The 25,769-nt window shown below is 41.1% G+C and overlaps 2 protein-coding genes across 12 annotated transcripts in view; one reads left to right on the top strand and one right to left on the bottom strand.

The window, feature by feature from the left end:
- The window catches only part of klhl32 (kelch-like family member 32), a 52,771-nt gene extending 34,797 nt beyond the window's left edge, over positions 1-17,974 (top strand). For all 8 annotated transcript variants that reach the window (XM_079694666.1, XM_079694665.1, XM_079694663.1 and 5 more), the window contains 6 exons: positions 3,346-3,561; positions 6,724-7,450; positions 7,609-7,667; positions 10,913-11,105; positions 12,882-12,976; positions 16,542-17,974. In XM_079694666.1, the coding sequence (XP_079550792.1) occupies positions 3,346-3,561; positions 6,724-7,450; positions 7,609-7,667; positions 10,913-11,105; positions 12,882-12,976; positions 16,542-16,703 (1,452 nt within the window). In that variant the 3' untranslated portion in view covers positions 16,704-17,974. The remainder of the gene's footprint in view (positions 1-3,345; positions 3,562-6,723; positions 7,451-7,608; positions 7,668-10,912; positions 11,106-12,881; positions 12,977-16,541) is intronic.
- Positions 17,975-18,424: 450 nt separating this feature from the next.
- The window catches only part of mms22l (MMS22-like, DNA repair protein), a 47,409-nt gene continuing 40,064 nt past the window's right edge, over positions 18,425-25,769 (bottom strand). For all 4 annotated transcript variants that reach the window (XM_079641468.1, XM_079641466.1, XM_079641469.1 and 1 more), the window contains exons 18-26: positions 24,416-24,549; positions 23,831-23,973; positions 22,638-22,794; positions 21,645-21,790; positions 21,333-21,544; positions 20,982-21,148; positions 19,942-20,038; positions 19,619-19,786; positions 18,425-19,503 (exon numbers count right to left, since the gene is read on the bottom strand). In XM_079641468.1, coding sequence (XP_079497594.1) covers positions 19,428-19,503; positions 19,619-19,786; positions 19,942-20,038; positions 20,982-21,148; positions 21,333-21,544; positions 21,645-21,790; positions 22,638-22,794; positions 23,831-23,973; positions 24,416-24,549 — 1,300 coding nt within the window. In that variant the 3' untranslated portion in view covers positions 18,425-19,427. The remainder of the gene's footprint in view (positions 19,504-19,618; positions 19,787-19,941; positions 20,039-20,981; positions 21,149-21,332; positions 21,545-21,644; positions 21,791-22,637; positions 22,795-23,830; positions 23,974-24,415; positions 24,550-25,769) is intronic.

The following is a 25,769-nucleotide window of genomic DNA, read 5'->3' as shown; positions in this document are numbered from 1 at the left end:
TTGTACACAGGCCATAGACTCCATATCTAAGTCATGTTATATCATCATATAATCATCATATATCATGTTATATAGTCTATATAAAGCCTATAAAGGTTGAGTGAAAATTAATGTATTTGGGAAGTAGCAAGCATACGACTGGATACATGGAACTTCAATTATACAGCACGAGTTTTGTTAAAGTGGACCTATCATGCTATATTTGAATAATATAGTGTAGGACCATACCTACATATGGCATATTTATACTTTTTATTTTTCAAAATACCAAACAGATCATGCATTTTAGCCATTCCTCATTTCGCTCAATTTAACACTGTCTCTGCATGGGCTGATTCTGTGAGAACAGCACCATCTACAGGCCTGGCATATGTACTACAGCGTCTCCAGCATTTTCGAACGGCAATGTCCGTGGCTGTCTCCTCCTGATTGGTGGAGTTGGCCCAATAGCCGTAGCGCCACTTCTGTGACGTCACAGAGGTGTTCAAATCTGGATCAGTCTGTATCAGATCCGTTGCAGCATCTTTTTAAGAGATTTGGGTATGGAGGAAAATAGAGAGGGTTGTGTTTTCTGACACTGACATGGTGGGTTCCCTGGAACAGCGGGGACACATATTCATGTATAAAAGACGTACAAAAGTGCATTTTGCATAATAGGTCACCTTTAAGTTAACATTTAGCTTATTGATGCTGTTTATTTACAATTACATTTCTTTCAGTTTACAGATGAGCATTTTTCTGTGTGATGTATTGCTTTAAGGGGATGTTAGCATGAATGCTTTCTTTGGACAGGTTAATGTGCGACAAAAGGTGCTAATAGTGATGTTTGAATCTTTAGATAGCCAGAAGGGCCATGTTTGCTTCTTGTCTTCATGCTCAGCTAAGCGAACTCTCTGCTGGCTCTAGCTTCTTATGTCACAGAGAGTTTTATTGAGTTTCTAATCCAAATCCCTGCAAGAAAGCAAATAAATATATCTCCCAAAAGTCCCACTATTCCTTCAAGCTAACCTCACTGCAAGCTTTGATTTAAAAAATAAATCGAAAGAGCTGCTGTGATTATTGAAATTCAACAATCTCTTGCAATCTAACGATGTAATGTGGAGTTTTCAGGTCAGTTGGAGTGTGTAGCCCTTGAGTCAGTACAGACTCAGTGGGCTGCTCAAGGACACTTTAGTGGGGGGGCTGCTTGTCAGGGAAGGTGCCTGAGTCCAGATCTCTTTAAGAACTAGGCCACCCTGTTGCATGTGCTTTATCACAGACAGATCTTTTGGAACAGAGTCAGTCCACTGTCCTCTGGGTACACAGCCAAAAACTGGGTTAACAGGGTGTTGCAGGGCAGTACCTACCACTCTGAGTTATTTCATACACAGTGTCATGCATATTACATTCAATTCAATTTGTGGTAGTTTTAGAATCACTAAAACCACGCAGTACGTAATATATATTTTACATTACTTCTACTATCTTCAAGGACTTTTATACTTTAATTCAAAATCCAAGTCTTTATATTTGCATCACAGTATTCAACTTAACTCAAATGCGCCATCTGGTGGGGGCAAAAGCAATTGTATGCTATTGACCAGACAACACCTCAAGCTACAACTTTGTTTTTCTTTTTTTGTGTTCTCTATCCCTTTACCTGGCAACATTCTTGTTTGCAGAACACATGTCCGCTGACAGTATTTGGTGTGTATTAAAGTCATAGGCGTCTTTTGCGCTGGGGATGCTGGGGACATTTTATAAATGGCCAGTTGTGCCCCCCCACCACTCTTTAAAAGTAACTTATAAATGTTCTGAATAATAGCATGCACAAAGAAATGTAATTAACAAGAGCACTGGTTTAGTGTCAAGATGTGCAATTTGGACATGTAAGTAAACTTTTAATAGAAAATGTAAAAACAAAACATTGCTCCTGCTATGCAGCAGCAGGGCGCAGGCACTGCAATTCAAAAAAGTAATGTAATCTAACTCTACTGACTCTAAAATGACCCGAAAACATGCTTGCGGCAATGTTGTTTGGCCTGTTTGCTTTATTTTCATGACAGAGAGTAGAATGCATAGTTTACATATTGAAAGAAAAAAGAAAATGTGGAGAACAGGCGTGTTTAAGACTCTTAAATGAAGACGGAGATCATTGGCTTCCTCAATAGTTGTCCCCTGGCCACACATATATACTGGTTCCTACGAAAATAGTCTGTAGCCTGACAGTGACTCTGTAAATTCTGTCTATACAGGTGTTGCTCGCTAATAGTAAGGACATTAATGTGTACAGAAAAAATGGGTGACGCGCAATACAGTTTTTTCTTTATCTGAAAAAAGTGTCCCCACCACTTTTGAAAATAAATGGAGGCCCATGATTAAAGTGCAGAGGCCAGACCCATAATGTGGACACACTGAAGCAATTGATTGGAAAGTAACAGCCAGTCAGGATGATTAAACCTCCGATATGATGCACACAATTCAGTTAATTGGTTATTGAGTAACTGAAGGATACTACACTTACTGTGTATAGCTGCACTGTAAGTCCTTTAACTGAAATGGATCACATATGACACATGTTGACTGGTATGCATGTGTGATTAAGGAGCCCATAAGGGACTTATTTTAATGATGATGTTTATCTAAAAAAATTATATTCCAAACTGTAGTATTTTGTGTTATCTGAGTAAAATTAAATTGCAATTGCATTTAGAGACAAAGCTCTAAAACATATTGCATATTTAAGTCTTTACTCAAAAGACACATATAATGCTAGATTTGGAATATCATTTTCATTTTCAAGTGATAATTGCTGATGTTATTTGTATACTCACCATTCTAATGGAAAGAGGACCTTTAATCTAATTGTAGATTTTTCTAAATAAAACACACCCTTTTAAAAAGTAAAATAAAACAGTAGTGACATTTGAATTGTTTTGAACAGCAGTCCAAATATCTACTTGAGTGATTGATCCATGAAGGTGTTAAGTCATTACATGTTGAACACTAGCTGGTGCCTCTTAGCAGTGTATGCGCTGGAGGGCAGCCAGAAGATGGCAGTCTTATTCCACTAGTGAAGGCTCAATTTCTTGTATTTACCTCTAAACCTGGAAACTCTAAGGTTATCATTTAAATGGAAAGTCAAATCAACCCATAGGGGGTCATGGGGCACACTTATGTATCAGGTGTCTTACTCATCGTTGGATGAATGTGACACATTATTTTAGGTGATGGCTTGCATTCAAAAAACGAAATTAAATCTTACATTAGTTTAGAGATGATGTCATATTTTGCTGTTCGCAAGCACCCAGAGAACATTAATGGCTAACTCACCTCACCCGTCTGTTTACGTGTTCCCGCTTACAGGAGCTGAGCAGTGTGAACTACCTGGAGCTGTACCGCGTGGCCGACCTGTTCCACCTCCCCGCCCTGGAGGAAGCCGTGGTGGGCTTCCTGGTGGAGCATCTGTCTGAGCTGAGCCACAGCCGGCAGGATGAGGCCCTGCAGCTGCCCTACCGCCTCCTCAGGGAGGTGCTGAAGAGCGACCGGCTCACCTCTCTGAGCGAGGAGGAGATCTGGAAGGTACTGGAAGTGTGTGTCTCAATGAGTGTGTGTGAGTGTGTGTGAATATTGGTATTCCCTGCAAGTAGAAGCAGTAGTGTTTAGTGTTATGATGCTGACAAATAAAGTGAGATACAATGGCAGTGAATGTAGGGGGGGGATTACTTTAGTAGTTGTTATTGCTTTCTTTTCTTTATCTATGTACATTCAAGATTCAAGATTCAAGGCTTTATTGTTATGTGCACATTAGCTACAGTGTAGATATGGCAATATAAAACTTAAGTCACAGGCTCCTCCAACAGTTCAACATGAATATATATAGGACATAGAACAAATAAAACAGATCAAATAGTGCAAGAGAATGTTAGAATATATATATAATCAGTACAAACTATTGACTCATTGTATATGCTTATAGTTGGTTTCCATCGCTCAATGATAGCATATTGCATTGTGTATGCACTTCTTTAAGTTGTAACATAAAGCCTTATGCACTGTAGAAACCTAAATAAAAAAGGTTTGATCATAGAAATAAAGTGAGAGACAATCTTCTTAGCTTGAACTAATTGCATCTTGGCGCTTAACTACTCTGTATATAACACAAGCACACACACACATAGAAATGCATGACACATCATCTGCATGCAGACTAATAAACAACAAATTAAACACGCACCAGCTGCATCGCATACTGTTTGTTTATATTAATGAGCGATAGGAAGGACTGTTTTTTAACTGTGTGCACGTGTGATGGATGGATGGTGATGGTGAGCGTGCACATGTGCGGCAGTGGCGGGGTGGAGACTTACTGTTTTGACTGTTCATTTGTACCAATCAGCCTCCACCCTTCCACCCTCCACCTCCCCCCTCCGATCTCTCTCTCTCTCTCTCTCTCTGTCTTTCTCCCCTTCTCTCCTCTGATTAGGCCCACCGCGGCTCCATCAGGGCCCCAATCCCCCAGCTGTCACTCGGCCGCCCGTCTGATTGAAAACAATCAGGCCTCTGATGGCACAATTACCCTGACCCTTTAGCCAGCCGCCGCCGCCATAATCAGCCTCTGATTAGGCTGCTTTGGGCCTCCTTCACTTTGCCCAGAAGGTTAATTTAGGCATCAGAAGGAAGCGAACGGCAAGCGGGGGCCGTCGTCCGAAAGGGTTGCGGGGGGGGGCTATGCACGCCAATACTGGGCCGATATATCTTGGCAGTCAATCATCGTCACTCAGAGTTTTCTAAGAGTCTCTCACGCTCTGGAAATCACATTTGCCCGGCTTTGTTTTTTTTTCTTGCCATCTTTTTAGTTGCTTTTTCGTATAGCTCCCCCCTCTCCCCTTACCTCTCTCTCTCACTATCTCTCCCTGTCTTTTTGTGGTCTAACTCTCTCTTTCACACACACACACACACACACACACACACACACACACACACACACACACACACACACACACACACACACACACACACACACACACACACACACACACACACACACACACACACACACACACACACGTACACACACACACACACACACACACACACACACACACACACACACACACACACACACACACACACTCTTGCACTTTCTCTTTGAGGGGAAGCAGGGAGAAGGAGTTGATTTATTCCGTGCCCCGAGGAAGTTGCGTGATGCAGCGTGACCTTCACAGTCAGCTGCCGTAGTGCACACGCATGCAGACACACACACACAAACACACACACACACACACACACACACACACACACACACACACACACACACACACACACACACACACACACACATACACACACACAAACACACACACACACACACACACACACACACACACACACACACGTACTGTCACTTCAGAGCAATGAGGAGGAGAGAGGCGGGGTGAGCAATAGAGAAAGGGAGGTAGAGACAGAAGAGTGGCACAGATACCTTAAAGAGACAATCCTGACTTGCATGTTTGTTGCATATTCACACGTTTGATTAAAATGGGAATATATGAAAAGCACAAATTAGGTTATAGTCTACACAAAATGCTGTGTTTTGATTTATGGTGTGATACTTTGGATTTTGTCTGATTTGCCTTTTGTCTGAAAACAAAATGTCCTCATCTTCATTCTGATTTAAGTGCTCCATCTCTGCGCAGATTACGTCAAACACCACTTTGTTTTCCCGCTAATAATATCAGTGGTCTCCAGTCATCTTGCCCACATTCACACCTCGGCACAACTAAATAACCTTCCACCGCTCTCAAGTTCAATTAAATTCTCTGCACTCCAGTTCGCCTGCATTAAACAAAGGAAGGAGCCTGTGGATATTTACCGACTGTATATTGAATGCTGCTGATTAATAAATACTTGTGTGTGGATGCAGTGCGGGCGTGCCTCAGTCTTGCAATAATAGCCTATAGGCGTGTAGAGAAATAATTGTGATAAGCAGACCCACGCTCATTTCTTTCCTATTATTTTCTGCCTTTTTTCACTCGTTCTTCTAATCCCTCATTCTTAACATTCTGACTTCATGCTGTCTCCTACTTCCTTTTACTCTCCTCTTGCTCCCTTTTTGCCTTTAGTCTTTTTTCTCTCTTTTCAGGGAATGTATGACATTTTTTTTATTTTACATTTACAGAGTATTTTCTGTAGACCACATGAGAAAAAGACAGTTTGTTTAAATTAATATAATCAAAAAGAGGATAAAAACACAAAGAATGTTGTCCAATTAAGCAGTTAAGCACAATTTCAAACAGTAAATGTAATGTATTTATCCAATTCATTTAAATGTATGTTGCAGTTTGCAAATATTAGAACAAATTAGAACACATTAAAAAGAAAAGTGTTTTTTAAAACGCTTTATAACATTTCAGTTATAGTGTAATCTTTAGATACTGTATATTATGTCCTTACTACTGTGGATACGTATAATTATATATATTTTGTATTTTATATATTTATAGTTTATTCTATTTATTTTTTATTTTTTAGGATGAATAGAGTATATATATCTATCTCTTACATTATTGTCACTCATATATTTAATAAAAGACCTACAGTAGTAACAAAAGGATTATTATTGTGACTTAAAGGGTGATACCATGTGTAATACTGAATTTGCATTATAACATATGCTAACTTTATGAGACTGTTGAAATAATATATAACTCATCAGTGTTTCTCTGCTCTATCTGGCTGCAGCTGGTGGTTCTGTGGCTGGAACATGACTGCCGGTACCAGTACACCGAGGATCTGATCCAACACGTGCGCTATGGCCTTATGGATGTCCCCGCGCTGCACCACCTGGCCCGGAGCCACTCCTTGGTCCAGTCCAGCCCGACTGCTGCCTCCCTGGTGGAGGAGGCCTTGGACTACCACCACGGCACCTTCGCCCAGCCCCTCCGCCAGTCAGCCCGCACCCGGCCTCGCTTCCAGTCCCTCACCCTCTACATAGCCGGGGGGAGGAAGCGGGAGTCGAGCAGGGTCAGGGAGCTGCGTTACTTCAACCCGGCCGCGCAGGAGCACGTACGGGTCTCAGGTGGCTCCAACTGGAGTGAGCTGGCACCCATGCCCACGGGGCGCAGCCACCACTGTGTGGCTGTGATGGGGAACTTCATGTTTGTTGTGGGTGGGGAGGTGGAGCACTCCACCGGGAGGACGTGTGCCGTAAGGACCGCTTGTCGATACGACCCCAGGGGAAACTGTTGGACTGAGATTGCTTCCATGAAGGCCTGCCGAGAACACTTTGTCCTGGGGGTGCTGGGGCAGTTCCTGTACGCAGTGGGGGGGAGGAACGAGCTGCGGCAGGTGCTGCCCTCTGTGGAGCGGTACTGTCCCAAGAGGAACAAATGGATGTTTGTGCAACCCTTCGACCGCTCTCTGTCCTGCCACGCCGGCTGTGTGGCTGACAGCCTGCTCTGGGTCTCAGGTATTCATCTATAAGAAGACGGACTCACCTTGATTCTACACATTAATACACACACACAAACACCTTCTTGTATTCTAGATTGAAACACTGCTTTGTGCACATTTCTACCAACAGCTTTTGTGCTCTGATTAAAGCCAAGGTGTTATCTTATGTTACAGGTGGGGTGACAAACACAGCTCAGTACCAGAATCGACTGATGGTGTATGACCCAGAGCAGGTAAGGGTGAAGTGATGTCAACTCATACTTTTTGAAAGATTGTTTGGGAATTTATGCTCTATTGATTGATTGTGGGAGAGAGGGAACAGAGAGGGAACCATTAAGGGGCACAGGGCTCTTTGGCAAAGAGCCCTGGGCCCCTTAACGGTACTCTATCCACCCAGGGTTTAACAGCTAAACAGGGCTAGAAGAGTGAAATCTGAGTGCTATATGCGAGGTTGCAGGAAACATGACTTTAACTAAAACAGTGCAACTAGTAGAGTGTACATCTCTCCCCTCCCAAACAAAAAAGAATGGAATCTGACTCCATTGTCCCCCCAGGGTCCTTTGCAGTCAAGATGATGGCAAAGATAACGAGAATGGGGATTTTTTCAACACATTGAGCATGTAATTAAGTTCAAATAAAACCAAACCCGTAAATTGTTCCTAAATGAAACTGCTCACATCAAGGTCTGTGGATTATCATTGGTAATGGTAACTGTTAGGATTTCTGGAAAAGAGACATTGCTGATAACTTTTTTAAATGGCTGACACTTTAAGAAACCACAGTATAAACTAGTTCCATTATAATGGAGAGAAGGCAGACATCTTTACAATAGTGTAGACTGATACAAAAAAATATTTTTTACATTTTGGGGGGGGTCTGTCCTTTTAAGACTTTACCTTGTGTTATTACTTTTTGATAGTACACCTTTTGTTCAGTTGACTATGTACATATAAAGCTGTTCATGTTAATGTTTTTCCTTCCTGAAAGAACCTTTTGTTATCTGTTGTTCTCATTTTTTTCTTCACTTAGGTTGTTGAGGTTGTTGTTCCTTACCTGAATAAGTGTTTAATGATAGAGAGTTTCCTATAGAGTAAAGCCTTCTAAGAGAAATGTGGTACTTCGGCTATAAACAATAGTTGGTTATGTTTAAAAGTTAACATTTTGGCCTGCATTAATGTTTGTCACAGTAATATCATTGTTTGGAGATGATGCAGTGCATACTTTTGCAGGAAACACTTAATCAGTGAAACAATAATGACAATTTTTCAACTTAAAGAAATTAATGCATACAGTATTTGCTTTGATGGATTACACACCCGGCAGGTGTCAAAGAGTCTGCTAATTGATTTTCACACCATATGTAAATTAATTGAAACCAATAGCATCGTGGAAAATAGTAAAACTACATACAAGGTTTGACTTTCTTTGGCGTGAAATCAACATAAAAGTGTTTTTTAGTAAATTATCCATGGGACAAAAACATTTCGTTTACTTTAAAGGGGTCCTATTATGTCAATGTCCAGGTTACATATTAGTATTAAGTGCCTCTACTCTGACAAGCTCTTTCTTTTTCTCATACTGCCTGTGCTGCAGCACCTCTTTTCACCCTCTGTCTGAAACCAGAGCCCAGTCTGCTCTGATTGGTTAGCTGGCGAGCTTTGTTGTGATTGGTCAACTGCTTAGAGATGTCCCTCCCCTTAGCCTATTATGTACAATGTGTTGGAGCGCTAGCCAATAGAAATGCGAGTGTTACATAGTGATATCACAATAGAAGTAAACAAAGGAGTCCAATCGAGGGTTTTTTAGGCAGGGGGGGAGTGTGTGTGGGAGAGCAAGTCCTTCTCGAGGGGGCTTTGGGATTTTAGCCTTTGCAGACCATTTACAGGCACACAAACCTATATAACTACAGGAAAGGGAAAACCACAAAAAGCATAATTGGGCCTCTTTCATGTACTAACTTCCAAATATTGCCTCAACAATGTCACTACCCTTTTAATTACATACATGAGAATGAATTTACTCTAATGTAATTTCTGTATTTGCATCTTCACATCACTGGATTGGAATGCAGTAATGGCACATTTCCACTACAGCGGCGCGGAGCGCTGTTTAAGCGTGCCGTGCCCGGCACGTTTTTGGTTGCGTTTCCACTAGGCGTACTTCCGGCTAGCAGGTACTTTTTCACAGTTTTTCTGGCTCTCCAAAATCGAGGTTCTTTCCGGGCCAGCAACCGGGCTGAGTATACTAAACTAGTGAGAGAATCACTGGCAACTACAACAAAATGAACATATTTTACCGTGATTTAATTGTAATACACGTTTCAAAATGATGCCGAAGTAACAACATACTGATACCGGTGAGTAAAAACCATGAATTAATGCTTTGACAAGTCTGCAGACAGACGGCAGGTGAAAAACCTTTTAAAATGCGTGTTTTCTGAATGGAGATCGGCTAAGCTAACGCATTATATGCTCCGACCGTCCACACTCACAACAATGGCCTATACAGACATAAATAAACCAGCGACTGTATTCACCATGACACAGACAGTCTGTGATTTGTACTTGTTTAAGTTTTGTCTAGTTTCTGAACAGATATGAGGAGCTGTGAGCTTGAGTGCTAACAGCTAACGGCTGTTTTGTGTTTCGCTTTGAAGATGACGTCACGGCTCCGCCTACACTGCGTTACTATAGTTACTATCGCAGTTCCCAAACTGTAATGGAAACGCAGCATAAAGTTTTGCCTGGCCTACCAAGGCCTAACTATACCGTACGAGGCCCTGCAGTGGAAATGCGCCATTACGCTTCAGCCTGTGTTTGTGTATTTTTACGAGCCAGCTGCTAAAGAGGGCTGGGTCTCGGTGAGGCTGTAGTGTGGAGGTATGCAGGGCGTATATAGTATGTGTAAGGTGCCCCTCCATATGGGCCTCTGTTTGTACATGTTGGCTCGGAAGCCAGGGAACGAAGAAGCGAGAGAAAGAGAGAAGGGAGTCTCATTTGTATTCACCATGAATCTACATTCACCTGCCAGAGCAACAGCAACCCCCCACCCACTCTACCCTCAACAGATGGCCACCCGTCAGCTCCCAGCAGACACACACACTCTCATTCTCTGCCTCAATCAAACACACACACACTGACACAAAATAAGCTTCGAACACACTTAGTGGAATGAGCGGGGATCCTGGGTGTAAAATGGAGTGGCTGAAACATATGATTAGAAATAGGGAGGGAAGTCATTAGTACAAGCCAGAGCTCCAGTGTCATGTTATTTATCTAGCACTGAGCATACATCAATTACCCATGCATGGATATGCTTAAATATTAATCTTCTTATTCATCCTCTTTCCCATCCCGCCCTCTCTGTTTCTCCCTCCCTCTTCGTGCTACACCTAACCTGCTTCTCATCTTCATCATGTTCTTCCTTCTGTCTTTCCCCTCCTTCTGTTTTCCCTTTAATCCCTTCTCCACCTCTACAGGACCAGTGGTTGGCGCGCAGTCCCATGTTTCAGAGGCGGGTCTACCACGTGATGGCGGCGGTGAGGCGGCAGCTCTACGTGCTCGGGGGGAACGACCTGGACTACAACAACGACCGCATTCTGGTGCGCCACATCGAGTCCTACAACATGGACCTGGACCAGTGGACGCGCTGCTCCTTCAGCCTCCTCACAGGTGGGCAGAGTGGAGAGAACACACTAGAGTAGACACACAATTCCAATAATGATACTGGGGATGGTTAATAAGTTGATAGGACCCCATTGGTTAATTCTTAGTGGCCAAGACTGCTTCTTTTTTTAAATGTTGCTAGTTCGGTAAGACTCATGTAAAGGAACAGTTTAACCTACGCTTGTTTACTTTTTTGCTAGAGAGTTACAGGAGAAGATTAATACCACTTTCATGCTTAATATGAAGCTGTATTCAGGAGGCTTAGCTTAGCACCAACATGGACTATGTATATTTTTGTTCGATCATCTAAGAAGAGTACAACTAATGCTTTGAAGCAGCAGAGGAGAAGGACCAATTCATTGAGACCCTGAACTCCCAAGATAACACACAGGAATTGAAATATAAATGCGATAAAACTATGATGGCGCTATTGTTAGAGTAAAAATCAGAATTTCCGAAATAAAAATGTATTATAATTCTTTGGATATTGTTTCAGATTATAAAATCATACATTTGATATATTTTCTGTGATTAAAGTAACCACAATGCTTCACTTTGAAATGTTGGATTACTTCATCACACAACAGACAGCCATGGTAAATGGTAAATGGACTTCACTTATATAGTTTATATAGGCTTACCCTTAGTAAGCATGCAAACGTATTACTGTAGAATAGATAGTACTTTCAATTGGTTCAGCAATAAGGAAATACTGATCAGAAGAATCCGAATCCTGTAAAACTATACACTGATTTGAGTTGGCAGCTTTATGTCACCATGCCACTGTCAATCAAATCTGAGAAAACCAAACACACAGTCCTGAGGAAGTAGACTAATTCACTTTTGAATGTGAAAATCCTAATACGTAATACGTATGTCTTTTCATTTGATTGCAGCTGATATACTCATGAAACACAATGGTACAGAGACGGTTTAAGGGGATAAACAAATGCGTATTCATCTCAAATACAGTATATATTTTTTCTAATTCCAATACATACACTGTTCATGATGTACATTGCACAGTATGTGATGCTTAGAAACATACAGTAGGTCCTCTCCTCTCATTAGATTGCACACAACGCCCCGCTTGTTGTGAGTAGGAGGTAGGATGATATACACTGAAAACACATCCTTGAGTTGGACCCTTGGGCATACTGCATCTATAGCCTCCAGGCTGGTGGAAGAGGGCTGTGCCACTTTCACTACACACACAATCTGTGGTGCAGATACTGCAGGATGTAAACATATGCTCTCATTTAATGTTTCTGCATGGTTTAAAGTTTAGGGGTTGATGATTAGAAATGTTAAGAGTGAATGAGTGAGTTTTGAGCGATTCTTTTTGAAGGATTCAAGAGTGTTGGTCTTTTGGATGTGACTGGGGAGGGAGTCCCAGAGGGAGGGAGAAGCTGCAGGATGATGTTTAGAGAGATGTCATGGGTAGAGCGGGTTAGTGAGTTTGGGCCAATACAAATGATTAGTTTAGTTTCAGAAAAATGTCAGTGAGGCAGTTGGTGAGTTGGGAGTGTATGGTGGCAGAAATAGTTGTTGTAGAGAGGTAGAGCGACTTTCTCCTTCTCTCCTTCTGTATAACTTTCCTCTTTTGTTCTGTCCTCATATCTGTCAAAGTTTAAGACAAAGTCACAGGGAAAAAGAACAGGAGCTCCGTATACTCTTGTCCTTGCCCCATCTTTATCTCTCTGCATCCCGGGGGGGACTGGGGGGTCAAATTGTCAGGATGTCCTCTCCCTGTTCGTGAAGCATTGTGTCGTCTCTCCCCAGGTCAAAACGAGTCCGGAGTAGCCGTCCACAATGACAGGATCTATGTTGTGGGAGGATACTCAATTTGGACCAACGAGCCTCTGGCATGCATTCAGGTGAGAGATAAGGCTTATAACAATTATTATCAGTTTATCAGATAAAGAGAATTCAGGTATTCTATTGAATATATGCTTTTCATAGTGACGTTAAACAACAATGAGAAAGTATTAATTGAATTAGACACTACAGGGCTCTATGGAAGCCTTGAGAGGCAAACAAAGAAAATAAATGTCTGGTAAATGGGGAATCAAGTTTTTGCAAGTGCATTTTTTGTCGTCAGGATAATTTGTGTTAATGTCTGTCTCTGTAACACTAATTTCTACTACAGGATGCTGAAATGCACCCCAATAATTATAGATTCAAGCAGTGGATTTTCCTCCACCCTTTCATATTTTAAATGTTAGACCCTTCTCCTTGTGTGTTATGATGTACAATAAAAGAGTATAGCTGTATATAGTAATTCAAAAAAAAAGTTTAGCACACACAACCGAGCAAATAAGAAAGCGTTTTCTAGAAATAGAAAACCCTTCAGTTACCAAAAATGTGACTGTAGAGTTGAAGATGGCTAAAATGTAATGGTTACAAGCGATTGGACTTGTGTGCTTTTCCTGCTCATTAGTGTCGCTTGATAGAAAAATAATATCAAAAACATTACGATTTTTGTGTTTTTATGATGTGGCAGAAGCTTTTTTAACATCTATATCTTAAGATATTTGGGAGTAACTAAATCATAAATCCTTGGAGGTAGTCTGAGAGGATAAGCAAATATTACTTAAAGTCCATGTAATGTCCAAAATAAAAGTTATTCTGTGTTAATAAATCGCTTCATCACTTTCCACTGTTTCATTTGACATATCAACATCAATGATTCTTTCCATAAATACCCCCCAAATAACATGAAATGTGTGCCACTTTCCCGTGTTATTCCGTTCCGGTAGCGAAAAGCTTGCCAGCCATTAACCCAGCTGTGTGACGTCACACGTGGCAAACACCAGCCTCGTCTGGATTGTTTGTTTTGTATCCTTCCGCTATTTTCGCTCAACATATGTGTAACCGGACCTCGCTAAACTTTTTTTATCTAACAATTCATGATGGGGAAGCGATGTGTAGTTGTGAGCTGTGAATGTTTCCTGATTGCTATAAACATTGATCATGGGTGCTGGAAGATTGTGCACAAAACTCGGGTCAGAATTAAGTTACTACAGGTGTTATGCCAGCTTGAGCTAAATGTCACCAGAGTACAGTGAACTTGCCTAGTGACTGAAATATATAAAAGTTGAAGTGAAATAAGTAAGGCCAAAAATGAATTACGTCTGAATATCTTTATTATTTTTACCACTTTTAATTATTTGTGGGCTCGCACATATACCAAAATAGACTAATGTACACTGCAATAAAGATAAAATGTTACAAGTGAAAAATTAACAAAAGAACCCTTTTTTATTTATCAAACAGTAAATTAATACAATCTTACAAATTTGTGATTTGGAAAATGTTGTTATATTTACATGTTTCTTTGGAAAAATAATATTGTAAATGATGTACTTTGTAAATTATTTACATCATGCGAAACCATTTTAACCAGTTCAGCTGCATGATTTATGTCAAATTACAGATTTGGCCATTGAAATCCCTGATAGCGGCCTCCCGGCTCAGGGTAAGTCTTCCGTATCTCGGTTACAGCACATGCAGCGGGACTCTGATTTTTGGGCCGAGTAGGCCTACACCCCAGCACCAACGTACAAACTGTCGATAAGCTGTATATCGATACTTCCTAATGAAAAAAAAGTATACAGATTATAAATATATTTGGAGAAAAATAAAATGTTATGTAGTAGCCTACTATTATGTAGCAATGGTTACAAATTGGCTTATAACATGATATTTGTATTTTACTTGTACAAAATAAATATGAGGTTATACATGACTGCTTGACAGAATCATAGACCTCTTATATATTTCCTCACATGTGTAGTTGTTTCTTTTCTCAAGCATACATTGAACTTGCATACACAGAAAAAATAAAAGCCAAGCTGTTTTTGACTGCTTGAAAGAGTTTAATGGTATCTTTAAAAGTGTACCATATCTGTAGCGACTAAAAGTATTATATGAAAGCAAAGCTGCAATAGGCAGTTGGGTCAATCAATATTTACTTACTGGTGTAGTGGGCCATCAACTGCTCTGTGTTGTTGTTTGTATTGAAGATACGCTATTTTCAGTGTCCAAACACTGAGACAGCCTTCTCTAAAGCCTGGGTGGCTAATAATGCACCTTGGTTTCTCGTCGGTGTCTTCTATCTGGCAGAGTCCTGCACGGGTCTGATTTTCAAGACCCGCTCCCGCCCCGCACCCGTGACGTGCAGTACCGAACCCGCCCCGCTACCCGCACATATTGCCAATTAGTCCCGCAACCCGACCCGACCCGCCGGCACATGATCCGCAACCCGACCCGAACCCGCATATAAGCAGTGACAACGTGCAATTATTAACACACGCAGTTGCATATATGGCTCAAAAAGCCTGGGATGTTGTTTATTTTCTCCATCTAGGATGACACCAAAAGCCTCCCAGACGTTGGATTTTGCTCTTGAGGAAGAGTTATTGAAAATGCTGTATTCTCCGCTATAGAGAGCTTCACCTCAGCCATTCAGAATGTGGTGCGCTCAGCAGCAGATAGATGCACTGCAGAGGTTATGATTATGCTCGGTACCGCGGAGGAGAGGTCTGAGGATTTAAACATTAAACTAAATTATTATTGTTTAAATATATTTATTATGCAACACCCGCAACCGGACCCGCATCATCTTTGTTTTACCCAGAAGTGAACCCGGAAAAAAGCATTTGAAAAAATACCACCCGCAAATCACCTTTTTTGCGGGTCCCCGCGGATACCCGACCCGATGCAGGACTCTGCTATCTGGTCAGTAGGTTGCAAACTGTCTATTTGTTCCATCACCTGCCAGATCTCTCTGCAGCATACACATTCATCTGCAGTGGGCATGCTTTCACAGCATTGACATGTACACCTGAATATTGTACATAACATTAAAAAACAAAACAATATCTGCCGGACGTGTGAGGAACAGATGACAAATTAAGATCGACATTTAGTGCAGGTCAAACTAAATAAAACAGAATTTACCATTCAGTATTGCCGACTCGAGTCTCGCCGGCTGCGGAATCCGCTTCTCTTTCACAAGTTTCTGCCTCGTTGTTCGATTGCTGGGCAGGAGGCTCGTACTTATAAGGCAAAATGCCTTGAAGTGAAAGGCTAGCTGGTTCACTCTCTACTTCTGTAACTGAATCCAGATAACCCACTGAATCTGAGCTTGAATGATCGCTGTCGCTGTCGCTGTCTGAAGTTATCGCGTTGCTTGCCATTTGGACTGATTTGATCAAATGGCAATGTTTGCCACGTGTGACGTCACCGCTCGTTCGGGAGTGATCGGGGGCGTACTCGGCAAACTTCGGAACCAACATCGGTTTTTAACGTATATGTCATTTAATTATGACGAAACTTTAAAAAAAATTATTTATTTTTATTCTGGTGATATCTAAACTACATGTTAAAAAACACCTGTGTTAGATGCATTACATGGCCTTTAACAAGTTTCCTCTGCAGGTGCTGGATCTGAGCTCGGATGGGAAGGAGGAGGTTTTCTACGGGCCAACACTGCCATTCGCCTCAAACGGGATAGCGACGTGTTTCCTACCTGCTCCTTACTTCACCTGCCCAAACCTACAGACTCTACAAGTACCCCATCACAGGATAGGTGCTGTTTAATCCTCTGAGGACCAAACGTCAAAGAACACAAACACATGAACTAACCAGAGAATGAAGGAGCCTCAACACAAACTCTGGACCGTCAGTATTTGCAAACGTACCGGATCTTTGCTATCTTTCCGGAACCTGCCCTCTCTGTCACACGAGGGAAGATCCAAATCTAATAACTTGACTTCAAGAGCCATGTTATTCTGCAAGCTTCGAGGAAACTCACTAACAAACCGCTGTCACAATTTTATAGCATATCTGTTGTTCTTTCCCCTAAAACTGAGGCACCACTCATGATGCCCAGTGAAGCAAGGTAAAAAAAAATATTCTTGAGGGATTATAATTCCCTGAAAATAAATCCCATTACCAAATAGAGACTTGTGGGATATGAATGCGTTGATCAATGGTCCACTTGAAGTCAAAGACACTGACCTGTATGTGACCTATTAAAGGGCTGTAGGAGCGTCTCTAGCTAAAATCTCTGTATCATTTCATCAGACCGCTATAATCACTTTGGTGGCCTAAAAACAATATAAAAAACAAAGCTTGTTATCTCATTGACTCGCATGTACTTTGAAATTAAAGATACGATCGGCAAGTGTTAAGAGCTTGAAGCTGAAGCCCACATAAAAGCATAAATAACCATTTTAAAACTCAAATCAGGTAATAATTACTTGATTTGAATTTAGAATAGACTACGGCAGCCCTGAAAGGCAAGTGAAAAAAAACATCTGACGTAAATTGTTTACTCTCCTCTTCAAGACTTAAGAACAACCCCTAAATTAAAAAAAACAACAACATTTGGCTCAACATTTACCCCTGTACTACAAAAAACAACTGTTGAATCATTTTCCCCACCTGTTTATCAAATAATACAATTAAGCAACAAAAAAGAAAGATCATCCAGGCAAAACCTTTAAATCCCATTTTAATTATCAACCAAAAAATTATAATAAATAACCACAATTTCTCTCATTTGCCTCTCAGGGCTTCCATACACTTCTGGATGTGTGTATGTTATTTAAAAATGTAAGTGAGTGTGAGTTTGCTCAGGACCGAAGACTGTTTATTATCAAATGAATGCCTGTCATCATTAAGAGAATATCTATGGAATATACTCCAAAAAAGTGTGTATATTATATTATAATATCACTCCAGTGTGCAAATCTACTTTGACCAAAGGAAAGACAATATCTCTGCACTTCCCTCTCCTGTCCAAAACAACATGTCTCAAAGAATATACAGTATGGCACATTTTCAAAATAAAAGAAGCTATGTACATTTATCTGGAATGTTGTCTGTTAATAGCTATGATGGGAAGATGGTGAATTACCGAGCACACTCATTTAAAGCATCACTTCTAGTGCCTTTCTAACAACTTCTGGTACCACTGGAATGCAAAGAGCTGTTTGATGAGGTTGGAAAATGACGAGCAATGAGAGGAAATGGGACTGTGATTGTGGGAGACAGTTGAGTTAGATTTCATGTGATTAGGTGCAAACTAAAGCCGGAATGCAAGAGATTGCTGCGACTCAGAAAAGGCGAGAGAACAAACAGTACTCCTCTACTTTTTTTTTTTTGTGTTGCTGCTGAACACTTTGGGCTCGCCCACTACTGTCATCAGATCTATAATTCAGAGTGCCAGCCACGTGGAGACAGATCCAGCACCTGACGGTATAGCACAAATAGTCTGTTCCTTTCTTACTTTAGAGCTGAAATGAAAATCTGGACATGTGAGCATATTCATTTTTATTGTCATATTTTATTTCATTAATTAATAAACGCATCTGCCAAAATGCAGAGCTGCAACTATTTTACAACATGTACATTATATACAAACTGGTGATATTATGCTTACATTCTATGATTGGAGGCTCATGCATAAATGGACACTCTTAACTACAGGGCACCCAATGATCAAACATACATATGTTTCTTATTACTTTAAGTGTCAAATGGCCAAAAATACATTTAAGAACTCAACAGCAATGTTTTTCAGGAATCTTTACCCAGTTACTCGACATAATCCTTAGACTTGCACACTAAACTAGCTACATCTAAAACGTTAGCTAGTTTAGCGCGCTGGGTGAAATGGCATTATAATTTAGCTTACTTCTTTCTTTCTGCACAATGATACAGTTGGCGGGTGAAATTAAGTAAATATAAAATAGTCCTTACATGAAACTGTACTAGGGTAATAGGAGACATTTGACTTTTTATGCTGTGGATTACTGTCCCTTCAAGTAGCCTACAGTTGATATGGGATTGTTTAAAGGGACATTTCAAAAATACACTCTTACCTTTAGTTATATTTAAATCATTCCTGTGTGTGTTTCAGAAATCATTACCAATTACGCAAGAGAATCCAAAGACATTGTTGTGAGCAGTTACACATAGATTATTTTTTGTTTTTACGGAATTTAAACTGCTTTTCAAATAATTGCACAGAAGGAAGTGTGCGCGCTGAGCTAGCTACACCTACAATGCTAGTCAGCGCGCTAGGTGAAATGGCAGTAGCGCTTAGCTTCCTTTAGCACAGTGATTCAATTGGCGGGTGAAGTTTGTTAGAAAAAAGTCAAACTACATTACAGGAAAGAGAAACAAATCCATATTTTGCTGTTGGCGTTAAGTGTCCCTTTAAGTACAGCTCATACAAAAAGTAGTCTGGTCTGACAAAACACGTTGTTCTTGTGGATGGCGACAGGGAGTGGAGCTGGTCCTTGTTCTGAAAGCAGTTTATTCAGCTTCTAGGCTGGTTATTTCTGCCTGCCCACTCTCTCCAAGGAGGCACAGCAGCTTCCTATAAGCAGTCCTGTAACACATAGAGCATTCATATTAGTGGACAAATTCAATAAGCATACGGAATATCTCCAGCTCTCTTCCTCATCTGCTTGCTGTTTAAAAATAGTTTCAAAGCGTTTGCTCACCTCAAGGCGATGTTCCTGCCCAGCCCTCTCTTGTGCTCCGTGTTTCTCAGACTGATAGACAGGTTGGGAATGAGTGCTTGGACCACAGAGGGATCTAACACAGCCACCGTCTCCAGCACACTGTATACCTGCCTGTCGTAGACCCCCTCGTTCTCCCCCACAAACGACCTGGGAGCGTTGGGATTATACATTGAAAACCATGAAGGATAACATAGGTAATATAGATAGTTACTCAGTGATTAAAGTGAATGTATCAGCGTTGTGCATCAAGCCCTAATACAGGTGCGGTTTTTTTTTTATCGCTAATCATAATTGTTAATTACCCTAAGACAGTGATCATCTGGTCACTCGGTCCCTCTGTAGATGCAGCGGCACACCGCTCCACCACCAGCTGTAAGGCGTCTGTGCTCGTCTTCCTCACTGCACGGGGAAAACACACACTTATCATGAGACAGCTTTTTATTCAGTGATTACTATAAACACAAACTATTTGTTTCTGTATAATTTGCCCCAAAAGTGAGGATTGATGTGAATAGTAAGCATTAAGGACGTGTTTGCAACCATCTCGCTGATGGTAAGAACTATAATTACAGCATTTATTGAGTTGGTATCAAAGTGACGGAGCTGCAGATGCAGGTTTAATCACATTTCTTTTAGAAGAGCTTGAGGGGAAAAAATGACTAACATTTGCTGTTTATTCAAAATGGCTAACTTATTAAAGACTCAGACATTTATTATTTCCTGACCCCTGGTCCTTTCAGTAGCTCACATTAGGAATGGGTATTATCAGGGGAAGGTAATAGTTTAAGTTTGTTATCGTTATTGGCTCTTTTCTTTAATCACTAAATAATTCGTAATTATAATTAATGTATTATTTTAAAGAAAAATATTCAGAACAGGATAAGAATGTCTTTATATTGTTACGGTAAGTAAATATTATGTCTAGCGAGCAACAGTTAAGTTTACAAGAGCAATGTCACTTTAAAAAAAAAAGTGCTTTTCTCAGCAAGCAGCTAAAGTTACAAGAAACGTCCAAATCTGACGATATGTGGCAAACTGAGCAATCCAATTAAACTTCATACAGACAGATTTTGTTCTGGCTTGCTTGTAGAAATGTGCTATTAGCTAGCATTCAGTTTTTGTGTAAAACATGGCATTGTGGATAGCGGATTGGGAAGAGAGCAGATTTAAATGTCATTTTTCTACACGTTTATGGTTGTCTCACAGGTGTAATGATGAAGGATTTGCTCTTTACTCGCAAAGGTTTTATTGCACTTAAAGTATTGAGTTGGAGGTGATGTCCAAAAAATACTCTTCACTTTATAAACTATGGATTATTTTGTTTGTATATGAATGAAGTTACCCTGTGGCTCGTTGACCAGCATCACACAGCGCAGCAGAGAGGGGAGGGGCACAGTGAGGAGGGCGGGGTCTAAGTCACTGTTTCTCCTCAGGAGCTCCAACAGGAACATCAGCACTGCTGCCAGTCGTGGAGGGGGGGCGTGACCTTTAAACTGCAGGAAGCTCATGCTGAAATGAGAGACGTTTCCAAAAAATGTTTTATTTAGTTTTGAGGAAGAATTGCATAGTCAAAGAAACATTGCGGAAAACAATAAATCATAGGTCGCCAACGGATTCAAATGTAGTCAAACAAATACATCTAAGCTGCCATAATCAATTTGATCCAACCAACATCCTGGTTCCAGCGACCTACCAGAGCACCTCCAGGATGGTCTTCCTCAGCGCCGCTCCTCGGGGGGTAGGGTTAGCCTCGCAGGCCCCGAGGAGCACTGGGTGGTTGGAGATGACGCCCATGGAGGGGGAGGCGGGGAGGAAGTGGTCCAGATATCTCCGGGTGACCGAGCGGAGCTGCTGCTTCAGGTAGGCGCCCTGCGACTGAGACACACAGGAGGCCACTGACAGACCCTGCAGGGGAATTGATTAAAGGAACAAATGAGAGATATGAGAGGGAAAGTGTTCTTATAACAGCTTCATTGATTCAGTTTTTACGTATGTTTGTCCTGACCTGTAGATACAGAGGCAGGCTGTCCCTCAGCGCTTTGTCCTGCTGTGTGAGGTTGTGGGGGAGCAGCAGCCCGTCCACTATTCTGAACAGCAGCTGCTGGGCTTTAGAGGTGGCCAGCAGGGGGCTCCAGTGCTTCACTATGCAGCCTGGGTCAAACGGCACAAAGCAGATTCAGTCAGTCTGGAGTGTAGCGATTCCTTAGTCTGGCACTCAGACTGGAGAAATAAAAAAAGTGCTTCCGAAGTAATGTCTACCATAAAAATAAGTGAATCTTAAGGGGGGGATCTTGAAGGGGGATCTTAAAGGGGGGTCTGTAAAGTTTACAGGTTTATGAACGATCATCATATCAAATATTTTATATTTTTTCTAAAGGCCACATTGTTAAAAAGATATGTCGTTTTGAAATTAAAAAAATCTAATACAATTGTTTAAAGTATTTTAAATGCCTCCATCAGAACCAGTGTTTTATTTATCCTATGAATGCACCAGGATTAAACAATTCTCTTGTGTGTGTGTGTGTGTGTGTGTGTGTGTGTGTGTGTGTGTGTGTGTGTGTGTGTGTGTGTGTGTGTGTGTGTGTGTGTGTGTGTGTGTGTGTGTGTGTGTGTGTGTGTGTGTGTGTGTGTGTGTGTGTGTGTGTGTGTGTGTGTGTGTGTGTGTGTGTGTGTGTGTGTGTGTGTTCTGTAAAGTGTTCTTTAAATTAGTCCCTTTTTACTTATTTTGGTACAGCACTTCAACAATTTTCAACATGCAACGATTGTATTCTCATTTGCACAAAAGCTACAGTGTGGGCAATGAAAAACTTCAGTCCCACCTGTCCAACATACAATACACTTCAGAAAAAAAGAGAGTAGAAAGTTAAATAATGCAAGTAAACGCAGGAATTAAGATGTACATGTGAGATGGACCAAGATGATAGAATGTAAAAAGACTTTAGAGTAGAATAAATACTGTTTGCTGTAGTGATATATGAACGGGATGCGGTTCTCCTACCGACAGCCCAGTAGGCCAGCTGCAGCCCCTCCTGACTCTTGCTGACCAGAGAGGGTTTGATGTGCTTCATGATGTCACCAATGTAGTCCAGGGCTCTGGTCACCATGGCTGAGCGCTCAGACAGGACCTGCAGACCACTGTACACCCCCCCTACAGCCTGGGAGAGAGGAGGGAATACAAACATGGGAATAACTACAGGTAAATGCAGACTGTACGCATTCATCGAATATAGTGCAGACATGAGTAAAGTACCTCATCAATTTCAGATAAACAACGTTTTCTGCAAGAGTTTAGTTACACTGGTTAAGTAATTTATATACAATGGTTCTTTTGGGAGTCAGTATTCACCTTAATCGAATACTTGATCTATATACATCACATCACATTGCATTTAGCTGACGCTTTTATCCAAAGCGACTTACAATAAGTGCATTCGACCAACAAGATACAAACTTGAAGAAAACCGAAACATAAGTACATCAGGTTTCATAGAGATAAAACATTTCAAGTGCTACTCAACTGGCTTTAGATAAGCCAGCCCTTTATTAGTATATAAGTGCTTTGTTAATAATTCTATGGCTCGAAGAGGAGTCGAAAGAGATGAGTTTTCAATCTGCGCCGGAAGATGTGTAAGCTTTCTGCTCCCCTGATTTCAATGGAGAGCTCATTCCACCATTTTGGAGCCAGGATAGCAAACCAACGAGTTTTTGCTGATGGGAACTTGGGCCCCCCTCGCAGTGCGGGTGCAGCGAGCTGCTTGGCTGATGCAGAGCGGAGTGCACGTGCTGGGGTGTACAGTTTAACCATATAACGGGGAACATTTGATTTTGAGTGAGTTGTTCTATTTAAAACAAAATAAAATATGTATATAAACATAAAAAGTTGAAATAAGAATGTGCAATAAAACAATAAAATAAAATATATTTATTAAAACTAAAGAAGATAAAGTAAACTGGTCAATTAAAGAAATGTTTTAATCCAAAATATTTATGCACATTTTATGTATGATGTGTATTAAAATACAGTGGTCCATAAGTATAAATAATATAGGTAATGCTGAATTGCAGTTTGAATTGGCTTGGCTGCTAGCAGGGAAGTAGGTCCTAGTTTGAGAGTCAGACGCTCTGAATTGAACAGTTCAGTGTAAGATAAGTGTACATCTTTGATACATTTTCAGGAACTCTGTGTTTTACCTTGACAAATATCTCCAGGGCTGCAGTGGGCTCTGTCCTGGAGGCAGGGGGCTGCAGGCCGGCTCTCTGCAGAAGACCCTCCACCTCAGGAAGCCTCAGCACCAGCCGGGTCAGCTCCAACAGCTGCTCCTCTGCGGCCCGGCCTGAAGACGAGCAGGTACACACCGGGTATTTCAATAATGATGCATAACTCATCTCTAATACGAAACAAGCAGGTATAAAAACAAGCCACCATTTTCTCCTCAAAGATGTTCACTTTTTCAAGCAGAGTAGAGTTGAGGTTATGAAAGTTAAGATTTGCCTTTGAGTAAAGCAGCATTACAATCTGGCGTTTTGTTATGATCATTTAGGGGGCAAAGAAATCAACTAGGTAAATCCAATGTCATACATTATTTAGCATAATGCCAGATACTTCCTTCCCTACCCAGAGAGTTTATCTACTTCCCTAACCATTACAGTTTGGGAAACACCTTTCTGAATGGAATAACATGCAAATTATTCCATAGACACTGTGTCCAAGGAAATCCTGCCTGGTGGACAATGGTTGGTTATGTATTTATCACATCCTAGGCTCAGAGGCGTCACCTGTCCTGCTGTCGGAACCGTCTGGGTTCTTGTGGAGGTGCTGCTGGAGGACGCAGCGGAACCAGGCCCTCACCGACAGGCTCTGTGCCGAGCTGGACACCACTGAGTCTCTGCTCAGTGAGGACACCAGCTCACTGGAAACACAGAGCATAATAAACAGAAAGGTAACATGTGTAGTTATACAGCTGGCATGTTTTTACGACTATTGGATCTTTACTGTTGATGAGGCAATGAAGAACAAATAATAAAATATGAAATGTTCCTCATATACAACATCAAACACCATCTGTAGACATGTGACTGAAGAGAAGGGGGATAACTATACATGCAAGCACATTCAACATAAGTGTCAATCTTCCCCTCAGATATATCTCGAGTTCATACAAAAGCTTTTATTACATGGCTTAGTTGAATACATAATTCTGATTGGTCAATTTGGACTCTCCGGAGGTGGTTAATTCTTGCTAACAGACCACTGCTGAGGAGAACAGACCATTGCTAAGGAGGAGCAAGGGACTATGTGGAGTCAATCTGCAGAAAGGAGTCGGGTAAATGTAGCTGTGAGCTACAAATAAGAGTTAAATCCATAATGTGAACAAGTCGTTGGTTTATTATGTAGAAAGCCGTGTTATAATCAGGATCCTGATCACCATGTCAGTGTTCTTTTTTCATTAGTGACCACATTATCCCTTACTTAATGAAACGTTTAGAAGGAAAAAAGGGAGGTGAAAATGTCCATCTAGGACAGGGGTGTCCAACTCAATTTCAATCACGGGCCACATCGAGCCTCATCATGTCTCAAAAATCAAAGATCAATATTTTTTAAGTGAATAATATATATTTTTTATTCAAGCACTATTTAAGTGTCTATCGTTTGAATCCAGATATAATATTTTAATTGTCTGAAAGTCAAGACTTAGAAAACCCCTGTTCCGGACCCTGCAGTGTTACTATGGTTATTAATATCAGCCTGTCAATCATTATTTGAAACTCAACAAGTGTTTTATCGTCTGAATATAGCGAGAAGACGTTCATACCCATTTTTTAATCAACCAAAAACCTGAGCTGACCGTAACGCACGTTATTGTAAGATAAATCCATGTGTGTCTCTGAATCAGCCGTAGCGACACCGACTGACAGAGCGGGTCATTCTGTCTCTTGGTCCTGGGACCTGTCTTGCTTTGGTTGGTGGACCGTACTTCCATTACGCAGGATTTCATCGTATGATAAACTCATTATATTCTTTGCGAGCCACACAACATGGGGTGTAGGGCCAGATCCGGTCAGTGGGCCTTATGTTTGGCACCCCTGATCAAAGGTGTCATAATTTAACTTCATTTTTGCAAACCCTATA

Source organism: Notothenia rossii (assembly GCF_949606895.1).
Source record: "Notothenia rossii genome assembly, chromosome: 7".
In the NCBI taxonomy this organism is placed as follows: Eukaryota; Metazoa; Chordata; class Actinopteri; order Perciformes; family Nototheniidae; genus Notothenia; species Notothenia rossii.
This window is presented reverse-complemented; position numbering and strand designations above follow the sequence as displayed.